Source organism: Lotus japonicus, chromosome 5 (assembly GCF_012489685.1).
Source record: "Lotus japonicus ecotype B-129 chromosome 5, LjGifu_v1.2".
In the NCBI taxonomy this organism is placed as follows: Eukaryota; Viridiplantae; Streptophyta; class Magnoliopsida; order Fabales; family Fabaceae; genus Lotus; species Lotus japonicus.
Genome location: NC_080045.1, coordinates 6135641 through 6154993, shown reverse-complemented (window position 1 = coordinate 6154993; position 19353 = coordinate 6135641). Strand labels below are relative to the sequence as shown.

The window sequence follows — 19353 nt, the reverse complement described above, 5'->3', positions numbered from 1 at the left end:
CAATAATCCACGTTCTAGACTTCTAGTGGAAGGTGGAAAAATGGAAAGGGAAAAAAATTAATCAAAAGTAATCATTGGAGAAGGAGCTGTCATCCATGAACGTTAACGCTCTGTTTGGTAGAGAAGAGAGAGATAGAGAAGAGATAGAGAAGAGAGAGTAGAGAAGAGAGAAGTTGAGTATAGAGAAATATGTGAGAAATAGAGTAGATTTAGAGGTTGTTTGGTATGGTAGAAATAGAGGAGAGAGAGATGAAAAATATTAATGTGGAAGAGAGAGAAAAAAATTAACTTTTGAATAAAAAAATATTTTTTTATCTGAAAAGTGGACTTTAGTGGGTCAGAAGCATATAGTGGCGGTTTAGAACCGCCACTAAATGCAGAGAACAAGAAAAAAAAATGAGCTGGCCCCCAATCTCTTCGCAAAACGCGAAGACTACAAAAAGCCATCAAAACTCACCCTTTATCTCTCTCTTCTCTACAGTAATTGGTTACCAAACAAGGGTGCTTGGCCCATCTCTCCTCTATCTCTCTCCCTTCCATCTCTCTCTTCTAAATCACCTCAAACAAACAGACTGTAAGAGAACCATTTCGATTCCTCACTAGAATGAAACCACGTATATTCTTTTTCAATTGCTGAGGAAAATCATATTCACCCGGAAATTGATGCTACCATGAGCATTAACAATATTACCAGTATCTAAGCTCGTGCTTTGCACGGTTAATGTTCTATTAAAAGATTAAAAATTAATATATATTATTGTATGATTTTGAAATATTAATATAAATCAAAAAATCATTTGTATTAAAGCAACTTATCCAGTGTAAAAAAAATATAATTTTTTATATATTTTGTGGACATAAACAATGAAATATATCAATCAAGAAGTCTATTTTTGTGAGATGTGAGAGTATCAAATCGTGAGTGTATAATCATAAATGAGTGGTTTAGATTTAATATCATTTAAAATTATTTTGATGTAAAATGTTCCTCCCCGTGGGAGCTTTTTCAAATTATAATTTAAACATAAATAAATATATACTATATATATATATATTCTAATTTTTGTATGACATATTATGAAAAAGACTATAAATATCTCTCTTGGAGCTTTTCTACTTGGACGATTCTCACTTAGGATCTTATATATTTTCCAAGTAGTAAAATAGTATAAATCATTGTGCTTAATTTGCAAGAGATGTGCTTAATTTGGATACATCGTGGAGTCTTCCTCACCAAAACATGCTCTAACCAGTTCTGCTGCTTCTTCCTAATGATCTTCGATAGCATTATGTTATTATGTTAAGACTTAAGAGTTCAGTTTTCCAATCACACTAAACAAAAAGGAATTATATATTTTCATTGGAATTCCTTTTTTTATCCAGTTTTTTATTCTTCTTAAAATATAAAAATTATATTAGTTATAGCATGATATTTTTTAATTTCTTAAACCTCGTTGCTCTCGTGGGTGTTTATAATATATATTACTCCCCGTGAAAGTATTTTCACTATCCAATGCACCCATTGAGAAATTTGTTAATCACTATATTTGTTAATCACTTTATGAGGAATTGTGGGATTGCAGTTCATAAGCCTCCATCTCATAAAAACAAAATAGCATGAAACAATAAAAGCCCTCCCTTTGTTAAATGTTTTGCAAATAAACCTGAGTTATAAAGCAACACGATGAAGTAGCCATTTAAGCTTGTAAATGCTTTCACTCTAATGAGTTAAAATGAAATCTTTGGCAATGTTTCTCGCCGCCATCTAAAAAAGAGAATTGGATGAATAAAAATGTTCATACAAACCAGATCTTTCTTTCTCTGATCCAATTCTTTTAGCATAGTCGATTTTCATGCTTCAAGTGATAAACTCCAAACCACAAAATATATTGCAAGCCACAAAAAAGAACAAACAGCATACACTAATTAGTATTCTAGATAAATGATGAAACATATGGCCAGATTCTAGAACTTTAAAAAAGCTCATGTATTTTAAAAAGTACAAGCATTCAAGTAGAGAGGAAGAACTTGAAGGACTCTATGTGTCATTTAGTACTCAACAACAAAGACAAAGATAGATGAAAGATTATTCATACTAAAACTATACTTAGTGTAGTTCAAATATGAAATCAGTAATTAATTACAATATAAGCATAGATGAAACAGAAAAACCAAGATACAATAGTTTCCTACTACTGCTGAGCTTGACAATGAATTCCAGTGATATGCAAGTAAAAAAATATCAGAATCTAAAAAAAGGGGAATTGATTTGACCAGAATTCATTAGTATATAATTCTTTCTTGTGCATTCACACACCCAATTTCCAAAGACAATCATAACTAACCATTAGTGTTACTTCAAAATCATAAAAAACTAAGCCATCAAAATGTTAAAATAAAACCTTTTCTAATGTTACAGATATCAGTGTATCAATTCAATATCTGCATAAGCATTACCTGCAGCCTCTTGATTCCTGGTACATGAAATTCAAAACAGTTCATGGGAACCTTTAAGATAACAATCCTCAACAATTACATGTTACGGTTCTCATTCATTATTATTTATATAAGCAAGAAGAGATATCTCATCATGAGACACCGAACATTCTCTGCATTGAACTAAAACCACAAAGCGTTCAACAAAAAGCTGGACATGCAATTCAGAGACAACAAATCTACAAACCAACAGATTGTTTGATAAATGAGCAAACATAAGCTCACTACAAAATACTTAGAAAAAAAATCCTCACAGCGAAGTTGTTCCAAGAAACGTGATCTCAAAATTCTATTATTCTAGTGGAGCTTCCAATTCCCTCTCTATCTCGGCTCTGACATTTCCTCTCCCAATAGCATTTCATATGAACCTAGCAACATAAACTTGTTGAGAAAAGGAAAAATAAAAGTTTATGCTCAACCACTTTTGTGATTCTTCAGCTGGCAGCATAGTAGAGTCAGTGGTGTCAACATGCTGCACTAACTGAAGATGAAAAATCATATTAGATAGGAAATAATCTACATGACCATAATCATTGAAGCAAAAGAGACATATTCAATAATTGAAGAGCTAATAAAATACCATTGCTTTCAGATCTAATTCTTTCACCCAAAAGCATCTCTCTTCCAAATGCTTATGTTTCTATCAGTTGATCCACTACACAATCCAAATAGAAACAGAAAAAAGAAGAAATTGTAAAACCCCTAATAGAAGATACATATTGAGTATAGTCAAGACGATAAAGAATAGTCAATTCTGCACAATCCAGATGCAGATTGAGTAAAGTAAATTCTGTCTCATAACTTGGGACAATATACAACTACCCTCCTAACCATTTCTAATTCACTAAAAAACACTCTTGAGAGATCATTTAAGGAGTTCTTTTTTTGTGAAGATATGTTATATATTTACCGTTTATAAGCCAAGAATTATACATATAAGCAATGATGACCCTAGTTTAGTAGTGTTTTTAGGGTCATTTCTTAGTTTGTTTTGAGTCTTTTTGTTGAGTCTCATGTAGTGTTTCATGCATTCTCATGCATTTTTATCTTTATTTGTGTTTCTACTTTGTTTTTGTAATTTCATAGTTTTATAGGGACCTTTCATGCATTTTAAGTAAGTTTAAGACTTGCATATCTTTTCTACTTGAATTGAGGGCCTTTTGTGCTAATAAACTCTTGGAAATCCTAGATATTTTCCTTGCTTTGTTCCCAAGCAGCTAGGTCTGAAAATTGATGAAGAAAGAAGGTCAAAAGGCTTGGAAAATTGAAGGGATGCTTAAAGGGAAGTTAAGAAGAAGGTCAAGAGGCTTTCTAGCATGTAGAGAGCGCTCAGGCGCTCGTGTTGAGCGCTTGAGCGCCAATTGGATCGATGTTTACATGATGCTAGAAAGGAATTGGCGCCTGAGCGCTCCTGATTGAGCGCCTGAGCGCCAATTACCTCCAGAGAGCTTGTTTTGGCTTGGAATTGGCGCTCAGGCGTGCTTAATTGGCGCCTGAGCGCCCAGACTCGACCTGTTTGCCTATAAATAGGTTTTTTGTCATTTCTTTTGTAACTTTTGTCATTTATATACATTCCTAAATAAGTTAGAAGTAGGGTTAGGCTCTGGAGCTTGAGGAGAAGCATTCTCCAAGTCCATGTTCCAGGTTTTATCCTTCTTTTCTTGTATGGATTCTATAGCCATGCTTGGCTAAAACCCCTTTTGCTTTGGGTTCTTTGTAAGACTTTGAATGTTTTAGCTATCAATCCTTTTCTATTCATGATGTTCTGAGTAAACCCTTGAATCTCACTTCTATGCTTTATCTTTCAAGCTTGAATGCATGCTAGCTTCTTACTTTTCTATAATCATAACGATAGTTTGTTATAGAATTGGGACTTGTTGTGAGATTACTCCTTCTATACTTGCTACTAGGAATAGAGGAAGGGTTGGGGTTTGTTGGCCTGATTTGTATGCTTAGTGCTTCTAGCAAATGTTTAGGTTATCAAGGAATTGAACCTATCTTTTGATTAGGAAGGGTTTTCTTTGCGAGGCATCGAAAGATAACTATCTAGGCTAGAACATCAAGGAGAGACTCGGGATTAATTGAATAGGAAGGTTTGCTAAAACTGAAGTAGTTGAACAAGAACCCAAGGCAATCTCATCTCTGTTTTTCAATCGCTTTATTACTTGATTACTTGTCTTTTTGCAAACTCAAGAAACAACCAATTATTAAAACTGAATTTTACTTGCCTTTCAACCTTGAACTTGAATCTTAAACTGAATTCACATTCCAATTCCCTGTGGTTCGATAAATTAAAACCGGGTAGATTCTGTACACTTGCAGAAGAACCAACAAGTTTTTGGCGCCGTTGCCGGGGAATTGTTTGTGGTTTTTGGTTTAAGTTTTTAGTTTGTGGTTTTATTTTTTGTTTTTATCTTTGTCTAGAATTGGTGCTACTAATCTTTCTCTGTTTGAGTGTCACATTTAGAGGTCTCTTGAGAGAGACACCGTCATGGGTGGCCATATGACGGAGGAGGAGATGCAAGCCCATATCGAGTCAAGAATCCAAGAGGGGATCACCCTCCGATTATGTGAACAAGAAGTTGAGAATGCCAACCGGTCTCTTCGGGAACTCACTTCGGCTACCATGAGTTATGACTATCCCGGGAGCATTGTCTTTTCGGAGGGAGTGGGAAACTTTAAGTTGAGACCGGCATTCATCAACTTGGTGAGCCAAAACCAATATGGTGGAGGTACTTTGGAAGATCCACATGCTCACATGGAGAGGTTCATCCGGAATTGCAACACTTACCGGGTGAACAATGTTCCGACGGATGCAATTCGGTTGAGCTTGTTTCCATTTTCTTTGAAGGACACCGCTGAGGAATGGCTGAATTCACAATCTCAAGGGAGTATCACTACTTGGGAAGACCTAGCAGAAAAATTCACAACAAGGTTCTTCCCAAGAGCTCTTTTGAGGAAGCTGAAAAAAGACATTATGAATTTTGTGCAAACCACTGAGGAAAATATCTATGAAGCTTGGGAGCGCTTCAAGAAGCTATTGAGGAAATGTCCTCAACACAATGTCACCCAAGCTGAATTGGTTGCAACATTTTATGATGGTCTACAATACTCTTGGAGGTTTGGCCTAGATGCGGCTTCAAATGGCGAGTTCAACCACGAGCGGGGTATGACTTAATAGAAAAGATGGCAGCGAGAGCCATGAACTCTGAAAATGATCGCCAAACCCGAAGGAGTAAGTTTGAAGTGGAAGCTTACGACAAGCTCTTGGCCTCCAACAAGCAACTCACCGAACAAGTGGCGGAGATTCGAATGCATATTAAGGAGACCAAGGCTGTTGGTGCAAGAATGACTTGTGTGGAGTGCAAGTCTTGTGGTGGACCTCATGTTAGTAACTTGTGTACTGTCAATGCTGAGAGCAATGAAGCCAAAGCTATAGCTCAAGGAAGCATAGTTCCATCCTCAAATCATGAACCTCTTGTCCAAACACAAGTTGTTGGAAAGGTGAATTGCAAGAGGAGTTTAGAGGAGCTATTGGAGAGCTGCATCAACCGCATGAACAACAACCATAGGAACCAAGAGGCGGCTATCAAGAACTTGGAGAACCAACTTGGCCAGCTAGCCAAGCAAATTGCCGAAAGGCCTCAAGGTAAATTTCCTTCCGATACTATCCCCAATCCCGAACAAGAAAATTCTGCTGTTGTTACCACTAGGAGTGGGAGAGTGTTACATGAGTTAAAAAAGAAAGTAGAGGGAGAAAAAAGTGAGAGGATAGTTGAGGAGGAAAGGAGTGTTCCTATTAAAACTAGAGTGATGAATGATCCTATTCCTGAGCTTAGCAAAGTTCCATTTCCTAAAGCATTGGCTAAAAAGAATTTGGATAAAAAGTTTTCAAAATTTATGGATGTTTTTAAGAAACTCCATATCGATATCCCTTTTTCTGATGCTTTGGAGCAAATGCCTATCTATGCTAAGTTCATGAAGGACATTTTAAGTAAGAGAAGGAAGTTGAGTGAGGTTGATGAAACTATCATGATGACCGAGGAGTGTAGTGCCATTTTGCAAAGAAAAATGCCTAAGAAGAGAAGGGATCCTGGGAGTTTTACTATCCCAGTGGAGATTGAGGGGTTAACTGTTGTTGAAGCCTTGTGTGATTTGGGAGCGAGCATCAACTTGATGCCGCTTAGCATGTTTAGAAGGCTGAACTTAGGAGAGGTCACCCCGACCATGCTCTCCTTACAAATGGCGGACCGATCCCTAAAAACACCTTATGGGATCATTGAAGATGTTATGGTAAAGGTGGATAAGTATGTGTTCCCAGTTGATTTTGTGGTGTTGGACATGGAAGAGGATGCAAAGATTCCTCTCATTCTAGGCCGACCCTTCTTAGCCACTGGTAGGGCTAAAATTGATGTTGATAAGGGTCAGCTTATTCTCAGAGTTGGTGAGGACAAGGTAAGATTTTCGGTTTTCAATCCTAATTTGCAAACTAACATTAATGATGGTTTTGTTTGTGATATGATCAAAAGCTTGTCCAGGTCTTCAAAGGAGACCCCCAAGGTAAGTGAAAAAGATGTTGAGCTTAATAAAGCTCTCATCAAGCTTGTTACTGAAAACAAGTATGGGGGGTCTAAAGATGAGAATTTCCAAGCCCACATCGCCCGGTTCACACAAGCTAGTCACCTTGTTAAGATGGAAGGTGTGACTAGTGATGAGCTCAAGATTAAGCTCTTCCCTCACTCTTTGAAGGGGGGAGCAAGGATTTGGTACGATGGTTTAGATGATACCCTCTCTTGGGAGGAGTTGTTCCAAAAGTTTTGTGCAAGGTTCCTACCTTGTACATATGGAAGGAAGATTGATGGTAAGGAATTTCCTTCCTAACACTAAAGGAAGGAGAGTCCACCTAGGACTATAACTTAGGGCTGCTTGGGAGACAACCCAAGTTCTGTTTTATTTTTCTTGTTTGTTTGTTGCATTTTGCAGGGAATGAGAGCCTGAATTCTGGAGTAAGAGGTGTGTCTAAGGCCTCCATGGTAACTTGTAAAGGAGGTCGACTCTTTCCCTTAGTTTAGCTCATGCATTTTTGCATATTTTTCTTTGTAGAACTTTTTTTTTCTGTTTGATCATGCATTGTAAGTTAGAGTCGTTTTTGGGGTCTTTACTTCCCTATACTCACATGTTTTTTCCCTTAGTTATGCTCTCTAACTTGTGCTGGTTTTAGAAAATGTTTTTTGTGAATACTTGTGTTTTCTTTTGGGGATGAGTGATTGCATGCTTTGGGGAAGAGAGGAGGAGACTTCGGTCTTCCGAGTGTTTCTTAAGGATAGAGTTGATGTGAGTCCATAAGGGTCCATCTTTGACCCTTCACCATATAATTTCCCTGGAGGATCCTGTCTCACTCGTACTTCTTGGTTCTGTATTGATTTCACTCTTTGCATGCTTTGTGATACTTGCACAATTCTTGAGACTTGTAGGTTTTTGAGCTTCAGAGTTGTTGGTTTGAACATTGTCCTTAGTTGTCCCATTTGAGCCTTATTGGAGAATTTGTTGTAGCCAAGTGATTGGGACGGATGTTTGGTTGGATTTTGGGGAGTGTTTGTCCTTGCATTGTGTTGGAGCTAGTAATTTAAGTTGGAAATGTCTCTTGCCCAAAGTGTAAAAAAAAAAAAGAAGAAGAAAAAGAAAAATAAAGGAAAAAAGAGACTCCTAATCAAGTTGGAGTTGCAAAAAGAAAAAAAAATAGAAGAAAAGAAAGTTGAAAAAGGGGTCAAGAGACTTGTGCTTAAAATTTTTGTTGTTGAAAGCTCCGGGGTTACTAATAGGACCACACTCAAGATGCTTGAAGCTCTAGCCTTCCTTAGGGACCAACCACCTTGTACTTCACCAAGCCAACATTTCAACCCTTTGAAGTCTCATTGAATTTGTGCATGTTTGATCTCTGTTGCTCTTGAGTGAATGATATCCAGAACCTATGAACTACTTGTGAGCTCAGTGCACTTAATATATATCTCATCCTAGGAATTTTAGATCTATATGCTTCTCATGATGGACTCTACACTCTCCTTTGTCTAAAAGTTGCATGAAGTGGATTGTTGTGTCTTTCTTTTGGAACCAGCTGTAGTGGCTAAATCCCCCGGTTTTGTAATAAGTATTCGTTGTTGGGCACTTGTTTTGGGAGCATTTCTTGCGCTTGAGGGCAAGCGAGTGTTTTTTACGCTCGAGGGCGAGCTGTCGTTGAGTATAGTGGTGTGATGACCCTAGTTTAGTAGTGTTTTTAGGGTCATTTCTTAGTTTGTTTTGAGTCTTTTTGTTGAGTCTCATGTAGTGTTTCATGCATTCTCATGCATTTTTATCTTTATTTGTGTTTCTACTTTGTTTTTGTAATTTCATAGTTTTATAGGGACCTTTCATGCATTTTAAGTAAGTTTAAGACTTGCATATCTTTTCTACTTGAATTGAGGGTCTTTTGTGCTAATAAACTCTTGGAAATCCTAGATATTTTCCTTGCTTTGTTCCCAAGCAGCTAGGTCTGAAAACTGATGAAGAAAGAAGGTCAAAAGGCTTGGAAAATTGAAGGGATGCTTAAAGGGAAGTTAAGAAGAAGGTCAAGAGGCTTTCTAGCATGTAGAGAGCGCTCAGGCGCTCGTGTTGAGCGCTTGAGCGCCAATTGGATCGATGTTTACATGATGCTAGAAAGGAATTGGCGCCTGAGCGCTCCTGATTGAGCGCCTGAGCGCCAATTACCTCCAGAGAGCTTGTTTTGGCTTGGAATTGGCGCTCAGGCGTGCTTAATTGGCGCCTGAGCGCCCAGACTCGACCTGTTTGCCTATAAATAGGTTTTTTGTCATTTCTTTTGTAACTTTTGTCATTTATATACATTCCTAAATAAGTTAGAAGTAGGGTTAGGCTCTGTAGCTTGAGGAGAAGCATTCTCCAAGTCCATGTTCCAGGCTTTATCCTTCTTTTCTTGTATGGATTCTATAGCCATGCTTGGCTAAAACCCCTTTTGCTTTGGGTTCTTTGTAAGACTTTGAATGTTTTAGCTATCAATCATTTTCTATTCATGATGTTCTGAGTAAACCCTTGAATCTCACTTCTATGCTTTATCTTTCAAGCTTGAATGCATGCTAGCTTCTTACTTTTCTATAATCATAACGATAGTTTGTTATAGAATTGGGACTTGTTGTGAGATTACTCCTTCTATACTTGCTACTAGGAATAGAGGAAGGGTTGGGGTTTGTTGGCCTGATTTGTATGCTTAGTGCTTCTAGCAAATGTTTAGGTTATCAAGGAATTGAACCTATCTTTTGATTAGGAAGGGTTTTCTTTGCGAGGCATCGAAAGATAACTATCTAGGCTAGAACATCAAGGAGAGACTCGGGATTAATTGAATAGGAAGGTTTGCTAAAACTGAAGTAGTTGAACAAGAACCCAAGGCAATCTCATCTCTGTTTTTCAATCGCTTTATTACTTGATTACTTGTCTTTTTGCAAACTCAAGAAACAACCAATTATTAAAACTGAATTTTACTTGCCTTTCAACCTTGAACTTGAATCTTAAACTGAATTCACATTCCAATTCCCTGTGGTTCGATAAATTAAAACCGGGTAGATTATGTACACTTGCAGAAGAACCAACAAGCAACATGAGTCTTCAATGTTCATTTCAACTTGTTAAAGGTTATGGTCAAGAATCAGTACCTTACAGAAGTCCTCTGTTGTATGATGAGCAACATCCTCCTCAAGAGACTTCTTATGAAGAGCATGATAAGCCTTTCTCGTAGCAAACAATGTCTCAGAGGACCTAGTGCAGGCTCCCAACACCTGATTGCTTGAAGTCCATCTCTCAGTTGCTTCGTTTGCCAAAAATGCATCACGTTTAGCGGAATCAAGGGCCCAAACGTGAACCAGCCTCTAGTGAGGAGAAAATTCATAGTGCATATCAGTTTTATACACTCAAAATAATATGCATTTAGTGATATAATCAGTTCTCATTTCGAAACAATTTGACATCATGTCACACAGTTAATCAACTTATTAAGTCTTCTTGGCTAGTTGGCCCTTAAGCTAGGTTTTAACTATACCAATGTATTTAAATTTCAATTAACCATGACTTAGGCTTTAAGACAAAATCAGTGTGATATGTTGCACAATCAATTAAATATTGCACATTTAGGCATGTACAGGTACATTAAACAGGTATCAACAACAACTACAATAAAGGCCTTTACCAATCAGTTGGGTTTGATTATGAGGATCTAAACAATGATGTGACTCATTTTACAAATCATGTCTAAAGACATACCATCTTGGTTTGGTTTTAGATCTTTCATAACTATTTGACCTACACTTTTATGCACCTCAAAGTCACTGGTCAGCTCTTTGTCCAAGGCCTTGAGAAGATCTTCTCCATAAGTTTTAGCATAAGTTTCCCTGATAGGCTTCCTTTGAGCAGCATTCCGATGACCCAAGATCGATATGATCAGATCCTCATTAGTTCCCCATCCTGCAATTACATTAGAATATTTGATTCACTTCAAAATTCTAACAAATGGAACCAGGAAATGTGTTAAGCGTTGAAAAGAAAGATCACACAACACAAAGCAAACCTGCACAAAGTTGAGCATTTCTATAATTTAAAGTTACAATGACCGTGAAAACATTGTGGTCATTGAAAACTATTGAAGATCACATTACCATATTTTGGCACCCTTGTACTTGCTGCATGGTTCCACAAATAGCTTTGGTAACTATGTACATACCTAAAAACATAGAAGCAATGGAATTATAAGATGAAGAAGATCAATATTATCCTTCAAATAAATAATCTCAAATAACATCTCTATTTGTTTTTGTTAGCACACTTAACTTTGCACATCACAGTAAAAGATCACCAGATAGACAGCCTATAAAGACCACTAAGAAACTTCATATGAATTTCTTTCGTTTTTTCCTAGCTTTCAAATTTTATTTATTCATTTGTGTGTGGACTTCACTGTTTTGTATTAAAACACTAAAACATTTCATCATAAAGCAAAATAACCTAATGTAAGCAAGCTCAATGAATTTAATGTGAACTCAGATATGTACCAAGATTTCAAATAAAACACTACTTTGCGCACTCTAATTGCTTTGTCGATCTCCAAGTTGACCTATGAACACAAAATATGATAAAAAAACAAACGAACACAAAGAAATCATGTAAGTAATTATTCTGGCCAACCGAAAGAGAAGATGAGACCAAAATAGGGTAAAATTAAAAAAATGGTGCAATGAAAAAAAAGGAAAGCTAGACAATGTTGGTGAAAGAAAAAGCAGCAAAAATGAATCTGAATGATGATTAATGTAAAGTAAAGTACAAAACCAGCAATGAACTGGCCTGAGAACCAATGACAGTAAATCTAATGGAGACAGTAGCTTCATGAAATTGCACGATTCTTATAGCTAGTTTTAAGCAACACTTAGACCATTGAAGATAATCAAAATAAGGATGCTCCAGTAATCAAACAGAAACTCACCTCAAACAGAGCCTGAGCTTTCCTCTCTTCATGTTTTTTCTCCTCCTTTAGATATATCATCTTTGATCTCTCAGTCTTGAGATATACAGATCTTCAGGCTGCCCAAGCGAAGGCAAGATGATTAGCATTAGACAAAGCTAACTATAGTTATGAGTTACATCAAGGGAATTTAGCTGATATGAATATGACCAGACTAAATAAAACTATACTTAAGACCAGAAGTCCAAACATCTTGTGTCAGGGAAGGAAATAATAATACAAACCCCTCATTTCAACAAAACCCAGATTTAGGAAGCATGAACCGACCATATCTGATGGAGCTCAAAGTTCCATGTTCGTGATCCATGAAAAGGCTAGAGATCCGTCCATATCACATGTAAGAGTTCATCGATGTGCAATGTTCTGTCAAAATGCTTTCAATCTGTGCATCTCGATCCGATGGAAAAGCCCTGCAAAATTTATAGGAAAAAACCAAGGTTTTACTAAGAATGCCAAATTACATAATAAAGCATGACAAAACATCATGGTGAGGAATTAACAGGATCACACAGTCCCGACTTGCAATACCCTCTTCAAGTGAATTCTGGATTCTCCATATGTTAGCATCTTCACCTATCAAGCTCTGCAAACACAACCCTATATATCAGTCAAGTCGGCACTTTTTCCAACATCATGATTCTGAGAGACAAAATACCTCATACCTGGTGTTTTTCCAACATCTTTGTTAACTGACTAAATATAATAAAAATTTAGATTTGATAATAAAAACATAACTGTCTTTCGAAGAGAATAAGATAGAAAAATATAGATCCATACCTCCAAACTCCAGGCCCCAGATAGAAATCAAAAGCTCTAAAATAAAAAATTCACAAAGAACCCTCAAAGCTTCTGTCTCAGCACAAGGTAATACCAATACCCTGAAAAATGAATGCAAAAACTAAACTCATTCACCATCGTTGCTAAAACTGCTGACAAAATCTGATTAGACATGCATATATAGAAAGACTCTTCACATATCACTTTACATGAAGATAACAGCAAAGATTCCACAAATTGAAATAGCTAGCTTCTTATATATTAAGACAAAATACAATACAATACAAAACCAGAAACTATAATCTAAATTCTAAAATATCATTCCCACTCTCTCTCTTGGTTCTGATATATGAAAACAAAGGAGAAGAAGAAGAACAACAAAAACGATTGAAAGAAGAAAATGGTCAAAGATAAATGAGCAAAAGGGAGGAGGAGGAGGAGAAGATCTTACCGATGGATTTTTCCGAAGCACCGAGGTTTGAAAGTTGATGTGTGTGGCTTCGAAACACAAGATGAAGGAGGCGTTGGCTGGAGGGTTTGCAAGTGGAGGAGGCGAGGCTTAGAGGCGGCGCAACGGAGGAACAATGGCACAGGGTGGGACGCGCGAGATCTGGACATCTGCAGAGGGAGAGAGAGAGAGAGAGAGAGCGGCTGGGAGTGAGAGAGGGAGAGTTTCGTTGCGGTGGCGGTGCAAGGAAGGTATGCACGGCCGTTGATGATCTAGCGCCACCGGTAGCAGAGAAGGAAGGTGAGGTGAATGCCGAAATTGAGGGGACAACAGAGAAGAGGGTAGAGTTTCGTTTCCGGAGCACGAAGAGGAAAATAATTTTGAGAGAGATCCAGAATTTGAAAACAAATATGGAGAGAGATAAAAGAGATTCAATTTGAATTTCAAAAGTTTCCAATTCCCCCAATTTGTCGAATTCGTGCTCCTTGACTTTACTGACAAACTGGGAGAAAACGGGGAAGGTTACAGCAGTTCTGTGGTTCTTGCAAGGAGAAAATGGGGAAGGAAAGTCAGCTTGTAAACTCAACTCTGAAAAGGGTGTGGGAGAAGGACTTGCTTGAAGATGACACGTGTAGAGTTGCTTAGAGAGTGTCACCTAGAATTTTTGTCGTCCTTAAGCACTTGTGCTTTGTATCTAGTATAGATACAGCTATAAATAGTTATTATAATAGCATTGAAGTTGAATTCATTTTTTTTAATCTTAATATAAGTGTTAACATCCACATATTTGGTCCCAACATATATTTAAAATAGCCTTAATTTTCAAACATCCTAATTGTCAAATGAAAACAAAATAAACAGGTTATAATAATCAAGCGTTCTTTTTCAGTAGAGTCGGATGATTTATTAATTTCAAGGGGGACTTGGTGGTTCTACATTCTGATGACAGTATGAGAATAGGCTAGCCATGACAATATGCATAGGATTCTTCATAGCAAGTAAATCAACTAATAAAATATTATGTGCATGACTTATTCATATTATTATGTATCAGTATTTTTTTTATATATAACTAAACTAGTTGACAAAGTAATAAATACTACCAAGACATTAAAGTACGTAATAATAGCATTACTACATATTATACCCATGCGTTGCACGGTTTTATATACAATATTTTTCAATATTATAGAAAAGTTATTGTAGTGTAATTATATAAATAATAATATTAAAATAATTTTTCATTATAAATAAAACTGAAAAAATATTTGTGTTGAGACGTCTAAATAAATAGTATTAGAGGTTTTTATGCATTAAGTTTCTTGTATTAGAGCGTTCTCTTTATGAACATAAAGGATATTACATAAATTTAATAATTAATGATTAATAGTACATTCAAGCGATTTTAACAACTTGGGTTAGAACATGTTCAATTGATTTATGTTATTTTTTGGGGTTTATTGTTATGGTTTCGGTTGTGGAGGAGTGTGAGAGTATTACTCCCCAAATGTTATTATATTATTTAATCATATCTTATCATTTAAGTTTTTTATTTTTTAACTAATAATAGGAAAAAACATTAAGTGAAGTTGAAATATTTTAAATCAAATAATAAGTTTTTAATTTAATTTATAGTAAAAAGTTATGCTTAAGTTATACTTTTATCATCAATCAAATAATTTTAACTTTTAAAATTATAATTTCATAAAATATTATTTAGTAAATTTAAATTTATTCATCTTTGATTATAAACTTACAATCATTTTTCTCTGTTATGATTTCTCGACTTATTTTAACTACTATCAAATAGATTAAAAAGAATTTTTAAAAAATCATTCTCAAATAACACACAAAAACATGCAAACGCCCGCGCGCACATGCCCTCGCGCACACACACACCTATATATATATATATATATATTTAATATTAAATAAGTTATAGAGATAATTTTTTAATTTTCAAATTATTTATCAATAAATATTATTTTTACGGTTAATTAATTTAATTCTTAATATTGTTTACATCTAAATATACTTCTTTGTTTTGTTTTAAAATTTCTAAATTTTTGTCTCAATTTATTATTAATAATTAAAATTCTAACAATTTTTAATTATTACTTAAGTAATTATTTTTTAAGAAACTTAAAAGTTGATAATTAATAGTGCACACTTGAATTTTTGCTAATGTATTTAATGCAAAACTCAAGTGTCTCAGACAGCTGAGCGAGAAAGTTTTCTCAGGACTTTCTCGTGGGAAGACAAACAAAGTAAATGTTACTACAAAGATCACCAAACCATCATCAATTTTTTCCTTGATCTTCGAAAATATCCGCAAAAAAGTAGTCCCTGCGCCTTAAACACATATTATTTGAGATGTCAGTGTTATATCTACCATATACAAATTTAAGTTTTGTTTGAAATTTTATAGTACCTAAAATGAAGACAAGAATCCCAAGGACGATAAAGTCTCCTCTTTCTCCGGAATAGGTAGTCCAGTAACGATACTCAACCCCTAAAGCACCGGATAATAATGTAGAACATCTGGTATTAAACATTAGATGAGGGTTTCACCAGGTTAGGAATAAATCACTAATCAAATCATATGTTCATGTATAAAAGAATAAGAGAGAGTGTGTGTAAGAGAGGGAAATTGAATTTTATTTTTGTAGTTAGTTAGTTTCAACTAATACAATCATCTTCTAATTCTTATTTAGTATATACAATCATCTTCTAATGCTTACACCAACCATAAGTGTTGTATAAACAAACATTGCTCATCTCCCATAAGTTGAGCCTAGAGAAACTACACACTATTCACTATTAATACATTATTCTTCAACTCATAAAAAGTAAAATATGTTTAAATAGAGAATCTGCAATGCCTTAACTTACCTATAGTGTATTCAAATACTCTGGTGACAGTTAGGTAACTTAGCATTCCCAGCACTCCAAAACATTCTTGAAGAGGCCCCAAGTAGTAAAACAAGTTCAATAAGGTAAGAGCAAGGCCCACTTTTAGGGAGTGAATAAGTTGCCATTTTTCATCTCGTACAATCGCCTTTTTACTACCACCCCAGGGAGCCAGAAATGCAGCCTATTTTACTTCTCTTGTAGACTCAATGTCCATGTCTAGATATAACGCAATGTTAGAAAACATAAGAGAAACATAGATTTTGAGAAACTAAATATATTATGTAATTGTGACATGAAATATTTTAAATCAAATTATAAGTTTTTAATATAATTTATAGTAAAAAGTTATGCTTAAGTTATACTTTTATCATCAATCAAATAATTTTAACTTTTAAAATTTTAATAAATTATAATTTTAATATCATAAAATATTATTTAGTAAATTTAAATTTATTCATCTCTGATTATAAATTTACAATCATTTTTCTCTGTTATGATTTCTCTACTTAATTTAACAACTATCAAATAGATTAAAAAGAACATTTAAAAAATCGTACTCAAATAATACACAAAGGCACGCGAACGCGCACGCTGTGCGCGCACGCGCACACACACACACACACACACACACACACATATATATATATATATATTTAATAGTAAATACCTTATAGAGACAATTTTTTAATATTCAAATTATTTTTTATTATTTATCAATAAATAATATTTTCACGGTTAATTAATTTAATTCTTAATATTGTTTACATCTAAATATACTTCTTTGTTTTGTTTTAAATTTCTAAATTTTTGTCTCAATTTATTATTAATAATTAAAATTCTAACAATTTTTAATTAATACTTAAGTAATTATATTTTAAGAAACTTAAAAGTTGATAATTAATAGTGCACACTTGAATTTTTGCTAATGTATTTAATGCAAAACTCACGTGTCTCTAACAAGTGAGCGAGAAGGTTTTCTCAGGACTTTCTCGTGGGAAGACAAACAAAGTAAATGTTACTACAAAGATCACCAAACCATCATCAATTTTTTCCTTGATCTTCGAAAATATCCGCAAAAAAGTAGTCCCTGCGCCTAAAACACATATTATTTGAGATGTCAGTGTTATATCTATCATATACAAATTTAAGTTTTGTTTGAAATTTTATAGTACCTAGAATGAAGACAAGAATCCCAAGGATGATAAAGCCTCCTCTTTCTCCGAAATAGATAGTCCAGTAACGATACCCAACCTCTAAAGCACCGACTAATAATGTAGAACATCTGGTATTTAAACATTTGATGAGGGTTTCCCCTGATTATGAATAAATCACTAATCAAATAATCATATATTCATGTATAAAAGAATAAGAGAGAGTGTGTGTAAGAGAGGGAAATTGAATTTTATTTTTGTGGTTAGTTAGTTTCAACTAATACAATCATCTTCTAATTCTTATTTAGTATATACAATCTTCTAATGCTTACACCAACCATAATGTTGTATAAACAAACATTGCTCATCTCCCATAAGTTGAGCCTAGAGCAACTACACCCAATTCACTATCAATACATTATTCTTCAACTCACAAAAAGTAAAATATGTTTAAATAGAGAATCTGCAATGCCTTAACTTACCTATAGTGTATTCAAATACTCTGGTGACAGTCAGGTAACATAGCATTCCCAGAACCTTCTTGAAGAGGCCCCAAGTAGTAAAACAAGCTCAATAAGGTAAGAGCAAGGCCCACTTTTAGGGAGTGAATAAGTTGCCATTTTTCATCTCGTACAATCGCCTTTTTACTACCACCCCAGGGAGCCTGAAATGTAGTCTATTTTACTTCTCTTGTAGACTAAATGCCCATGTCTAGATATAACGCAATGTTAGAAAACATAAGAGAAACATAGATTTTGAGAAACTGAATATATTATGTAATTGTGACATGAAATATTTTAAATCAAATAATAAGTTTTCAATATAATTTATAGTAAAAATTTATGCTTAAGTTATACTTTTATCATCAATCAAATAATTTTAACTTTTAAAATTGTAATAAATTATAATTTTAATATCATAAAATATTATTTAGTAAATTTAAATTTATTCATCTCCGATTATAAACTTACAATCATTTTTCTCTGTTATGATTTCTCGACTTAATTTAACTACTATCAAACAGATTAAAAAGAACATTTAAAAAATCGTTCTAAAATAATACACAAAGATGCGTGGCACGGTGTGCGCGCACGCGCACACACACACACACACATATATATATATATTTAATAGTCAATATCTTATAGAGACAATTTTTTAATTTTCAAATTATATTTTATTATTTATCAATAAATAATATTTTTACGGTTAATTAATTTAATTCTTAATATTGTTTACATCTAAATATACTTCTTTGTTTTGTTTTAAATTTCCAAATTTTTGTCTCAATTTATTATTAATAATTAAAATTCTAAAAATTTTTAATTAATACTTAAGTAATTATTTTTTAAGAAACTTAAAAGTTGATAATTAATAGTGCACACTTGAATTTTTGCTAATGTATTTAATGCAAAACCCAAGTGTCTCTAACAGGTGAGCGAGAAAGTTTTCTCAGGACTTTCTCGTGGGAAGACAAACAAAGTAAATGTTACTACAAAGATCACCAAACTATCATCAATTTTTTCCTTGATCTTCGAAAATATCCGCAAAAAAGTAGTCCCTGCGCCTAAAACACATATTATTTGAGATGTCAGTGTTATATCTACCATATACAGTTTAAGTTTTGTTTGAAATTTTATAGTACCTAGAATGAAGACAAGAATCCCAAGGATGATAAAGCCTCCTCTTTCTCCGAAATAGGTAGTCCAGTAACGATACCCAGCCTCTAAAGCACCGGCTAATAATGTAGAACATCCGGTATTTAAACATTTGATGAGGGTTTCACCTGGTTAGGAATAAATCACTAATCAAATCATATGTTCATGTATAAAAGAATAAGAGAGAGAGTGTGTGTAAGAGAGGGAAATTGAATTTTATTTTTGTGGTTAGTTAGTTTCAACTAATACAATCATCTTCTAATTCTTATTTAGTATATACAATCATCTTCTAATACTTACACCAACCATAAGAGTTGTATAAACAAACATTGCTCGTCTCCCATAAGTCGAGCC

General features: G+C 34.5%; 1 protein-coding gene and 1 non-coding gene across 5 annotated transcripts; both read right to left on the bottom strand.

Moving 5' to 3' along the window:
- Positions 1-2593: 2593 nt before the first annotated feature.
- Positions 2594-13944, bottom strand: LOC130721411 (annexin Gh1-like). 4 transcript variants are annotated; one of them, XM_057572212.1, is made up of 11 exons: positions 13281-13944; positions 12830-12930; positions 12581-12635; positions 12277-12462; positions 12014-12111; positions 11586-11647; positions 11193-11257; positions 10844-11001; positions 10197-10409; positions 3077-3151; positions 2594-2977 (listed from the first exon to the last, which is right to left on the bottom strand). In XM_057572212.1, the coding sequence occupies exons 5-10, from the start codon at positions 12071-12073 to the stop codon at positions 3140-3142; spliced, it is 570 nt and encodes a 189-aa protein (XP_057428195.1). In that variant the 5' UTR covers positions 12074-12111; positions 12277-12462; positions 12581-12635; positions 12830-12930; positions 13281-13944; the 3' UTR covers positions 2594-2977; positions 3077-3139. The 4 variants fall into 4 exon arrangements, with proteins under 4 accessions (XP_057428195.1, XP_057428197.1, XP_057428196.1 ...); XM_057572214.1 differs by having other exon boundaries at positions 10856-11001; XM_057572213.1 differs by having other exon boundaries at positions 12320-12462.
- On the bottom strand, positions 5456-5562 carry LOC130721739 (small nucleolar RNA R71). The gene has a single exon (XR_009013658.1). It is a non-coding gene; the product is annotated as a small nucleolar RNA R71 (small nucleolar RNA).
- Positions 13945-19353: the final 5409 nt, after the last annotated feature.